At 39.1% G+C, this 12170-nt stretch overlaps 1 protein-coding gene across 1 annotated transcript in view; it reads right to left on the bottom strand.

Moving 5' to 3' along the window:
- BRS3 (bombesin receptor subtype 3) overlaps positions 1–12170 on the bottom strand; it is a 152181-nt gene that overhangs the window by 17483 nt on the left and 122528 nt on the right. Inside the window, exon 2 of the mRNA XM_085606676.1 lies at positions 8871–9222. Coding sequence (XP_085462802.1) covers positions 8871–9222 — 352 coding nt within the window. The remainder of the gene's footprint in view (positions 1–8870; positions 9223–12170) is intronic.

Raw genomic sequence — 12170 nt, 5'->3', positions numbered from 1 at the left:
CCATACGCTCCCCAAGGCAACCAACTTAGCAACACCACTCAGCCGCCATCAGGAATTTGTACTTGGGCGTTGGTCCTCTCCTGCCATAGCTGACCACAGGAGTTTAGATGGGCCCTGAGCACATTTCCATTGTTGCTGTAGCTATGTACATGGCCTTAGCCTTTGTAATGGTTATGTTTTCTTCCACATTACAGGCTGGTCTGTCCAAACTGGTGTGAAAAGCATTAGATATCTCTCACTGCTCCACTGAGACTTGTTACTCAGAACCAGATGATTAATGGACAAACAAGCTTTGTAGTTGAATGACCTTAAGATGCATGATAGTTAAAACAAATGGAGTTAAAAACTAATGGAAGTATGGGCCCCATTTTATTAATTTGTTTACCAGCCGAGAATAACATTTATGATATATAGTCTACAGAAAGAGCAATCTCTTTATTTCACATTGCTTTATCCTTTCTTGTTTGATGCAATACCACCTATGTCTAAAAAACGTAAATATCCAGCAATGCCAGGAAAGCAAACAAACCCATATAATGACAGCGTCTGAGGATGCAATTAAAACAGTGAATGTGCATCTTCAGTCTTCATCACTACCTAAATGCCTTCTATTTTGAGTCTGCTCAGCGTCTCATGTAATTAAGAAAACTCATAAATTAAAAAACAAATGCCTGCACGTATACAAGCAATAGAAGCTTGGGTGAGTCCTCTTCATCAATTGGTCTAGTCATTCACGTTTTGCTTATGTGCACGACAACATAAGGCATGGGGCAACAGGGTAGCTTTCTTGAAATGTGAGTCTGACCACATGTGCACATCTTGGCAAAAAGTGCCCTACAGCACCATACTTTACTTCGCCAATGCTTTTTTCTTTCCAGTCTTCATATTTTAGCCACCCTTATGTGTTTAAATTATATCGCCAAGTTATAGTATTTCTAATCTCACCTTACAATTCTCTGTGTCAATAAGAATCATATTTTTCTGTGATTTTCATTACAACTTAAAAGTGTGTATATACTTTTTCTAAGTACATGTGTCTGCTTGGAGACATCCGTAATGTTCTATTAAATGTACATGTATCATTTATTTATTTTTTATTCAGGCCGATCTTTGCAAGTAGATGACCACAATGTTTAGCTAGCAGCATGTTTTCTATTTCTTATTTTTTAGTTTTGTGGCATATGCTTCTAATACAGAATTAATCAAATAACCATTGCACCAACTTGCCGAAGCCAGACCTATTGGCGTTGCCAATTGTTGTTGCCCCATGCAGTCAGGTTAAGATCTCCACCAGTGGTATAGCTATCATTGGTTTAGCAGGTACAGTGGCACCGACGCCCAGAGCCCTGAAGGGCCCATTGAACCCTGACAAACGTTAATTTTCCTACTCCGAGCAGCAGTCAAAGGGGGAGGGGGGGGGGCTTTTCCTTGCTTGCACCAGAGTCCCTGGCATCCTCGCCACACTACAGCTCTCCATTGCAATTGAAAATCCAATTTTGATATCTCAAAGTTAATTTCCTGTTCTTCTGTCACCTTCCTCAGATTTCCAGTCCGTTCTCCTCTGTTTCTATGGCGGTTTCATGGTCCTTCGGCAATTTTCAGTTTGGATTTGATTGACTGATTTCCAGAAAAATAAGTGTCATTCGGGTATCCAGAGTCCTGTTTTGTTTGATGATCCTAAGCTTTGTGATGCGTGTTCAGATAAATGGACACTTATCAGAGGTTGGGAACTCGTTCTTCTCATGGATTCTTGGTCTGTCGATTGGTCCAGGGATTCAAGCTTCAGTATATTTTATTGCAACTCTTTGCACATGTTTCTGAGAGGGTCATAAACAGGGCAAATATGATTTAAACTAAGTATTATGCAAGGTTCCGATCGCGCAAATTTTCCAACTAATCAGTGAGGGAAAGTCCCAATTTTATTAAAGAAACAGAGGCTAGAATTATCCAAACTGCACACATTATCAGGTATCAAATCTCACCCTATCTATGGTTGCCTATTGTTTTTGTTGTGTCAGCTCCCCTTACCCCAATGTCTGGTGGGAAGCTTGGGAATGCTTGATGTATTGTCTTTCCTGCTCTGTGTTATCTTTCTCCTTATATTCCTCGATCTGCATCCCTATTCGTAAACTGATGGGCAAGATTCACAAAAGATGACTTCCGTTCAATGGTAGAGAGCTAAGATTTATGTTCACTGCTCTGGCTGGTGCCATCACTGTCCTTTTTTCTGTGGTGTGTTGACTTCCTAGGTGTTGATGGGAAATGTAGTTTTCCCAACACTAGTTTTTTCCTTTTATTAGGTAAACAATTTCGATTCTTCGCAGTTCGTATGTGGGTCAGATCTCAAGACCTGGAGCCAAGATGTAAATACCCTTGTATATAATAACCTTAAACTAAAGACCGTTATAATGAAGATCTTCTCGCACTGCAAGCTGAACTGCAGAACTTGTGTTATGACCAGCAACAGAGCTGCAATGAATGGTGAAGGGTTGTATGAAGAGTGCTAGAACAACATCTCTGGCATCAAGAGAGAGCCAAAGCAATGCTCCTGTTTTATAATAGCTGCAATTTGCTGAACAGTGGTTTAAAAAAGCTGACTCCGTCCATAACCAGTGATATCTGGAAAGGGCATTGCACGAGCTAAAAATGGCCACTCTCTCGTGTAAGATCAGAACTACCCAAAAAGATTACAGTTCCACAACAGCCAGAAAAGAGCACTGTGAGTTGAGCATAATACCAATATATAACAGCATAAAATATAACGCAGCCTCATAATCTTTGGAAGACTGAAAATGCCCTTGCAATCACAAAACCACTGGCTCATTCTCATCATCCAACTCCTCAAACACATTTTGAACATCATTCAGATCAGGATGTCCAGCACCTACCTAAAGCTCAACCGAACCAAGACAGAATTCTTATTAGTTGCGGAGAACAACAAACAAGATACAGTACAAACCTGTCTCAATGACGTGAACCTCAATGGCTTTGAACCTAACTCTCACCGAAATGCCAAATCACTTGGATTTATCCCGGACACCAAACTCTCCCTCAAGGAACACATTGCAAATTTGGTGTGCTACTAGCTCCCTCTTATACAGGAAATCAAACCATTTCTTCCAGAAAGCGACTTCGGAACTGCTGTTCAAGCTGTTGTACTTTTGCATTGGGTGGTGGCAGTGCCCTACTCTGTGGCCTGCCAGACTCCACACAGGGGCACATTAGGGAGCATCGAAGAAGTCACAGCCAGTCTCATCCAGGGCCTGAAGAAATAAGATCACATCACCCCATCCTGATGGAACTCCATTGAGTCCCCTTTCCAGCCAGTGCCATCTTCAAAAACAGATGTATTGTTTACAAAACGATCATCCCTGCTTATCTTATGGACAAGCACACCATCTCTGGTGGTTCTCAGCATACCCGTATCAAGGATGCCATGAGACTGCAGACTTAAAAGTACAAAAAAGACAACAAGCTTTTTCCATCTATGCACCCTGGGGCATATTTATGAGAATGTGGCGCAGTGCAGCAAGTCACCTTGTTGGGTTACGTCACAGGGAAAGGGCAGGAATGTGCCACATTTAAAATAATACAACACATTCCTGTCCTTGTCCCTGTGCTGGTGCAGTTTTGGCTGCCTAGCGCCAACGCAGGCACCCTTTCACTATGGTGCAAGGGTGCCAGTGTTGCATGCGGGATTGTTTATGTGCAAGAAGGAGCACCTTCCTGCACAAATAAACTCCTGAGAGGTAAATTCCTCTTTCTATGTGTACTGCAGAAAGCAACACACATAGAAAGAGGAAGTAACAAGGAAAAGAATTATTTCTCATCATTATGCCTCATTACGCAGGGAAGGCGTTATCTTTGTGGTGCATTCCCAGGTTTACAAGTTCTGGTAAATGTGGGAATGTGTCAAAACCTATGGAATTTGCATGAGAACACCCATGCAACGCCCTGGGAATGCCTTCCCAGGGCCGAGTAACATAACACAGCAATTTGCTCTGCATTTTGTTACTTCAGATTTATGAAGCCACTCAGGGCCACGCAAGGTAGCTTGTGTGGCTTCACAAATCTCATTTTGCGTGGTGCAAGAGTGACGCAACTCCTGTCATAAATATGCCCCAAGGATCTTGAACAACATCCCCGTTTTCATCAGGCTTGCCCCAACGCTGCTGCAATTTAGAAAATAGTTGAAGACTCCCATCTATACTTCATCACATTGCATTAACCGTCCACAATTCAGCTTTCTCTACTATTCATTGCTGTCTTTAAACTTGCCTTTGACCCTGTTCCTCCAGTGTCTTTTGGCTATGTTTGCACTATAGAAAAACTATATACATACATACACACATCTAAGCCACACTCAAAACAAGCCACATCGTGGCCACACCATTTTCAGAAAAAAAACATTACCCTGCTGCTTAGCTAGAGTGACCCAGATACTGGGTGTCCAAAAATATTCGTTAGTCCGCTAACTCCGAATATCATGTAAGGCTACACGAGGTATAGACTGAGCCATCTTGATTTCTTGGGAGTAAAATCCACACAGTGTGCAACCATCAAAGAAGTAGTATCTATCTTGTGCACCATCTAATTGGGATCATACAACAGTGGCTCTTATTCTGTGCATTTTTCTAGGGTTAGCTGACATTTGGAGTTGTTAAATTATGAAGGCACTACTTGATAATAGGATTATGTCTGTGTCAGAGGCTGTAAGAATTTATGACTTGATAAACAGTAACCACCAGCGTGCTTCTCAGTGAAGATATTACAGATTGATCTCAAACGACTAAAACTGCATGTGATTTAAATATATAATTTTTTTTATCTATTGGAACACAGGGTATCGATACACAAAGTATGTGTACTATATCTTCTCCCACGTGGTCATTTCTTAGTAATACTTGTTGTGTGTTAAAAGTAATATTGATTTAATTTTTTTAATTTTAATAAGCATGTGATGACTAAACATGTTTAGCTCCTTGACAAGAGGCACACAGTAATATTTAAAATTATTTACGTATTAAATTTAGGGCCTGATTTAGAGTTTCATGGACGGAGTGTACTCAGTCAGTTTTGAAGAGGACATTACCTTCACCATCTTAAGGGCCCTCCATCTGCCAAATTTAGAGATATCCTCCAACCCCACAGACATTTCTCTACATTGACAGGCAGTGATGTCATAGTGGTTACTGTCAATGTTTGATACGTTTAATGCATGGTAATGTCAGCCATTATGGGCCGCTATCAAACTTTTCAAAAGATTTAGTTTTTGTAATCAAACTCCCAAATTGGGGATTTGTTTTTGAGAAAAAATAAAACTACTGACCCCTATGCCTTGGGCAGTTTCTCCCAGGGCCTGGGGGTCATTTAGCGTTTTTTCCTGTCTCTCACCTCCTGGTGATCACAGACAGGAACGGGTCACCATCAACAGAATATTTCTGGTCTATTCATCTCTAAATGTGGTGGGCAGACCAAGGGTTTGGCGAGCACGGTACTCTGTTGCATCTGCCTCGGAATACCTTTCTGCCAAAGTCTAAATTTGGCCCTTAATAATGATCACTTATTTGTACCAAATATTTAACAGTTGTATTAAATTGTAATTGGGTTATTTGCAAGGAGGTATGCCTAATATGTAATCAAGCTGAACTGAACTATGTACTGCAGGCACTGTGCCTTCAACCACTCCAGGATAAAACTAGAAGCGGATGAGAAATTGATCCTCATAGGTCAGTATCTCCAGTAAACTGCATTTCCAATGCTTTCAATTAAATGTGGAAGAGAGCCCCAAAGTGACTTTTGACTGATTAGAAAGGTGACCAGGGAGTGCTTGAAGAATGGAAAGAACTATTTATTTTTTAGGAGTGACTGAAAGCAAGTAAACCCAGCAAGTGAAAAAGAGTACGTTTTTGGTAAAGTAAAGAGTGTTGTGTGATCATACTGTTTCATCATAGACGCCTTTACTTGAGAGAGATGCAATGGTTCTCCCTCAATAGCGTAGACCAATCCCTGAGGTAAATCTCATGGTGGAATGACTGCAGAGTGCTCCTGGTGATTACCTTTCACATGTGGGTGTGGTCATTTCTTAAAGGGATAGATGGTTGGCAATTCATTTTACAGTGACAGTGTGTTGTGAGTGCTGTGGCTCGTTGATTTTAGCAGGAACACATGAAGTTTACTTGGATTATGTTCTGTGCAAATGATGTTCAAGTGCTCTGCCTGACAGTGTGGTGAATGTTCCTGTGTAGGTCGCCTCTACGTAGACAAGAACTAGACCATCTCATGTTTGATTCTGAAATTACCATAAGATTATCATATATCACCACCTCACAAACCTATTCCATGATATTGTAAATTAAGGACAGTGTGGTGCTGGACATGCACCCTCCACTATGGGTACCCACGTGGTTAAGTAAATTGTAATCTGGCACTTCTATACTGCGGAAAGGATACCTGGATCCTGTTAGGTATTCTGCAAATGGGGACACCACTGGTAATTTCGACATTAAGAAGGGAGTACGGCAGGGCTGCATTCTCGCCCCATTTCTTTTTAACTTTTATATTAACGATTTAGATGTTGTCCTGCAGGAGGTACAGGCTGACTGCCCTAGAGTTGGCAGGCGGAGTATTCCAGTTCTTTTATATGCAGATGATGCGGTTTTAATCTCCAGAACGGAGAAGGGACTCCAGGCTCTCCTAAACGCTTTTAACAATTTTATGTCTGTTAGAGACTTAATGGTCAATAATGCCAAATCATACATTATGCATGTTGGCCGTCAACCAAAAAAGAAGTTTGTTTTTAAATTAGATGACGTTTTAATCCCCACTTCACAATCATTCATGTATCTTGGTGTTTTATTTGACTCCAAGCTTAGCTGGGGTCCCCATCTGGCCAAAAAAAAGGGGAAAATGTTAAGGGCAAATGCCTCTATTTTTAAATTCGCAACAAAACTGGGGAAGAAGCCAACTAATGCAATGATTAAACTTTATAATGCTAAATCAGTAGCTAGCGCCGTTTATGGCAGCGAACTATGGGGCTATGTAAAGGGAGAACATTTACAGGTCGCGGAAAATAATTTTCTTAAACGTCTACTCTGTGTTCCCGGTAGTACACCAAATATGGCAGTTCATGAAGAACTGGGGACAAAATATTTATGTGATATATTTGCCCTAAGGCCACTGCTCTGCTGGGTAAAGCTGTGGCTAAATAAAGATATACCGCTCACCCATCTAATTGTGAAAGATCTTGTATCCCAGGACAACTCAATGTGCGTCCCCTGGTTGAAATATTTGAAAGCTTGCTTCTTCAGGCTGGGTCGTTTGAATCTGTTTGAACACCCAGACATGATTGTAAAGGGGGACGTGGTAGCAATTAAACAAGCTTTTCTTTTGGATAGGGTGACCCAAAGAGAAGGGGTGGAGCTTATGAAACCTAGTATCAGAAAATACGTGATCCTTAAAACTTGCGATACAATGGAGCCGTATTTAACGGGCAGTTTTACTTCGCACGAAAAATTTTTACTGACAAGGTTTAGGCTCAATATTTTTCATCACCTTTTAATCAGACCAAAACTAGACAATTTTAATAAAACTGCTGCTCCCTGTGGCTGCGACGGAATGTCTCCACAGGATATGCTGCATTTTATTTTTTTATGTAAATTTTATGAATATCCGCGCAGACGTTACCTGGTTGCCCTGTTGAAAAAACTTAATTTTAATCAAATTAGACCAGCCCTTGTGTATCTTCAGCTCCTGTATAGTGATAGTGTTTTACATGTACTAGAATTTTTTTAATTAACTGTTAAAATGAGGAACTGCCTGGGTCAATGATGCTGCATTGTTTAACTCATGATTAGTTTAATCAATGGGATACCTTTTAACACTTACCAAACCTGATATTATTTGCACTTTATTTTAAACTTGCTATCTGCCTCATGTACTATGGATGTTTTTAACTATGATTAAGGTAAATAATATGTGTTGTACATGTGTACTTTTATGGTGTGAAATAATACCGAAATAAAGTCTGGATTGATTGATTGATTGATTGATACCTGGATCGTGGAGCTGTAAAACTATTGTTAAAATACACATTAGATGTGTTTATTAATACATATCAACAATAGTTATGTAAATGGGTCACAAATGCTCTAAATAAAACTGTTTCAATATTTGTCCCATTTCCATCTGATACTTGCTTAATAACACCATTGGTAAATTGAAGGATAGAGCATTTTTGAGTTAGATAACACGCATTGTATCCGCGACCTCACAGTGCTGCACAGGTGACTGAGCAATTTTACACTAGAATTAGCAATAAGCAATCAGTGCAAAATGTCATTTTAGGAAGTACAAGTGTCGTTTTGCATAAATAGATTAGTGTAAATGTAATTTTGCAATGGCCGATCGGTGTAAGTGCTGTTTTTAGATAAAGCAGGTGTCTGATTGTCCTGTTTTCCCATTGCAGAGAATTATTTCCAGGAATAAAATCTTTATAAGTTGACACCAGGCATGGAAGTTATCTTCGTAGATCACAACTTGTTACTGTGGTCAGAGAAATATCCGATAAGACAGAAGAGTGCTTAGGCAGAACTGCCTTACTGCACCATGATGCTTCTATACCTCTCTCACTCAACCATTTTGACCCAGTCACAAAACCAGCCACTCCTCATAGAATTCCTCCCTGTTGGTTTATCTCAAAGAGAAGATGGCACAGACTTGTTTTTCTCCTGATTATCAAATGTACACATCAACACAATTATATATTGTATGCAGTTTTTTTTTTAGAAATGTGATAAGATTGTGTATTAGTGATTGGTGAATTTGATTGGGAGACCGAAAAGTACTTGTAAAATGCTGACATTACATACCTGTTTACGAGCATGGCCATGCACTTCTGCCGGCATGTTGAATGTACTCCGGTATAGTGTTCTAGCGATCAGAAAATAATAAATGGAAATAATTGATAATGGTATAATATAGAATACTAAAAAGCACATGAGGGAATGGACCTCTTGCAGTATTTTTTCAGAAACTGGATAAGGAGCACAGGCTTCAAAAGTAGTATTTTTATCTGGACTTATAAATATGTAAATATCCGAAAACACAGCCTCTGGAACAGCGATTAACATAGAGATGATCCAAACGCAACCAGCTTTGGCACAAGTCTTCATCACTGCATCTGAGGTCTGCAGCTCGAGTGGCTTCACAATCGCTCTGTATCTGCAATTAAAGTTCACAAGAAAGAATATTAAATTAAAACTGAGAGTCTTTCTTTTTCTGAAATATATTAATTTAAAAATCATATTATTTAAATCAAGTGTATTATTGCCTCTTATTTGGCGCATCATGGCAAAATGCAAGCAGATGGAGAGGCATGTATCTGTAGAGACTAGCCATACAAAACAACACTGAAATGAACAGCTGCTTATCATGAAACATTTCAGAGAAAAAATAGAGGATAATGTTTTTAAGTTAATTTTCAGAATCTCATTATAAATCGACACCACACAAAGCAGACATTTTTAATACAAGCTTTGCTACACTATTTGCTCTTGAAATACATACATTTGTCTGGGTTTATTGCACAAAAATAGGTGGTTTTACAACTCATGTTTCACGAGTATGATGTTATACATTTAAACTATTTTCATATATGTTATTCCCTCTACGAATTAATCTCTAATAGTACTTAGATAAATACAAACCCCAATCCACACTTCTGAGATTCACCATAGCCCTTTCTGTAGCCTCTTTGAATTCGGGAAATAAAAAATTAGCTTTCGAATTGCAATCAGAACCTATTGTTAGCTGAGTGCACAAAAACAGGAGTTGCAAAACCCATGCTTCACAGGGATGATGCCATACTCATAAATGCATGTTCACAATGCCCAAGAAGACGCATGATCATTCTCATTTACTTCCCTCCACGTGACTGATCTCTCATATTAATTAGATATTGATGGCCCTAATTGACATTCCTGCAATTCACCATTTCCACATCCTGTTCGTATTAGCTAAACAAAACCTAAACACTCAGTTGCAATCTGGATTCATTGTTATCTGAACTTTGCAGAGATTGGCTTCAAGAAACCTCTCGATTCTAAAGAAATCATGTTCTTCTTAGAATAGTGAAATGTGTCCTTAGAAATGCCTTACATTCTGACTGACATAATTAAACACACGTTGAACTGTAAATCTTTTTAAAACATGTTTTTCAATTAAAATATATTAAGTTAAACAGGACATGTAGACGTGCTATCAGGTGACAAGAATTTGTGGAAAAATAGAAGAGCAAGCACTGTAGCACAAAGGGATATGATGTGCAAATGACAGTGCTAAATTACAGTAGACAGTACGTGCATTAATATGAACACTGTTTTAATACTTCAACACAAACGTTTGCATTTCTCTGTATCTTGTCTGCCCAGTCTACAATGCTGCTTATAAGAAAACAGCCATAGCGCCAACAGGCTGCTGGAAAAGACAATTTATGTCGTGAAGATTCCTACTAAAGGAAGGGGAAGCACTGGTAGCTTAAGTGTGGGAAGGAGAGAGGAAGTGCACAGTGGTATCTTACATAAACACATGTTTATTTAAATAGTGATACTTAATGTTCGTTTCTAAATGAGCAAACAGCTAATTACCATTAAAGTTTGGTAGATGACTCTTGGAAAAAATATGATGCTCACAATTGTGAAATGAAATATGCACAACTTGCAAAATGTAATTAAAAGAGCCAGGGTCTTCAAATATTCGCAAGCTGTCAGCCTGAATGTTATTTTGTTAAAATAAACGTAACGACATTAAAGTAGCAATGATTTAATAGAACTCAGGAACACAAGAGGGTCAATCCAACCAGTTGTGAAACAAGATGTGCCAGTTATCTGATTAACAAAGTAACCCCAAATCACTTGTACAACATGGCAGACACTTTGTTGACTTAACTTCAAAGGGATTAGACATTACTCGTATTTAATTTATATTAATGGTAGATTCTTTATTAATGCAAGCACTTCAGGGGAGTCAGAGGCGGTACTGGGCAGAGGATACATCCTAAACTGTACGCGAATAATGATACCTTTGATCAGAAAAGGACTGATCGGTTCCTTGTCTTTGAATTTCTTTTTAGAAAAATAGATTCCGTTATCAAGGGTTATTATTTAAAGGATGCTGAACTCTCATCCACACTTGTGTGGCGTACGTAACTATCGAGTTTGACCCTGGCTGTGGAATTGTACCCTGCGAGATGGAGGCTAAGACCCCAGATAGTCAATATAGGATGGCAAACTCATGATGAAATTCATGATGAAAAGGGAAAATATTTTTTTCCAAGGGTAGCTGAAGCTGTTAAAATTGTTTGTAAAGACACATGTATTTTACCTTCCTAACACATGATTAAAAACCAATGGCACACGGGATGAATTCAAAATCCTTGTGTGTCGTAACTCAAGGTGTCTCAATGTGTCACATGTTTTGCTCTCACAATATCACCACAGAGAGCCATGGCATTCATCAGAACAAGGTGTTCAGTGAACTACAATATTGGCAAAACTACAGTCAGTCCCAAGCCAGTATGAGATAGCATGAACTATGAAAGGAAAAGGGGCCACATGCAACCTGATTGGGTTATAGTGAAAGTGGTCCCTTCCTGGATGTATTCATCTCAGGAGTTAGAGAACAGCGCCCCTTAGGTCCAGGGGAGATGCAACACTCACAATTGCCTTATAATCTGTGAGAATCGCTGATTCACTCAAAAATTGTGTCCCAGCTCGGAGGCAATTTTAATTATGAGTTATCTGATTACTTTAATCCTAGAACAATGTAGAATATAATGACTGAGCTATTTATTACAGATATTAGTCTTACACACACGCCATCTTTTTTTTCATATTTTTTTTGTGTGTCAGACTCATTTTTATGCCAATAACACGAATAATTAACAATTAACAGAACAACCCCATGCCACTTGCACCACATGTCAGAAACTTCACTGACAACTTCAAAACAACTAGGCCTCACTTATTATTTAAGTTAGACTATTTATTACATCTTTGTTGACAGTATATAGCCATTATACTTTATGACTCACTATTAGGAAAGGAGGAATAAAGATTCAATTTGATGCGCACATCATACCTTCTACCATCAATTTTTTCAATTATCAATGC

Source organism: Triturus cristatus, chromosome 5_2, assembly GCF_964204655.1.
Source record: "Triturus cristatus chromosome 5_2, aTriCri1.1, whole genome shotgun sequence".
In the NCBI taxonomy this organism is placed as follows: Eukaryota; Metazoa; Chordata; class Amphibia; order Caudata; family Salamandridae; genus Triturus; species Triturus cristatus.
This window is presented reverse-complemented; position numbering and strand designations above follow the sequence as displayed.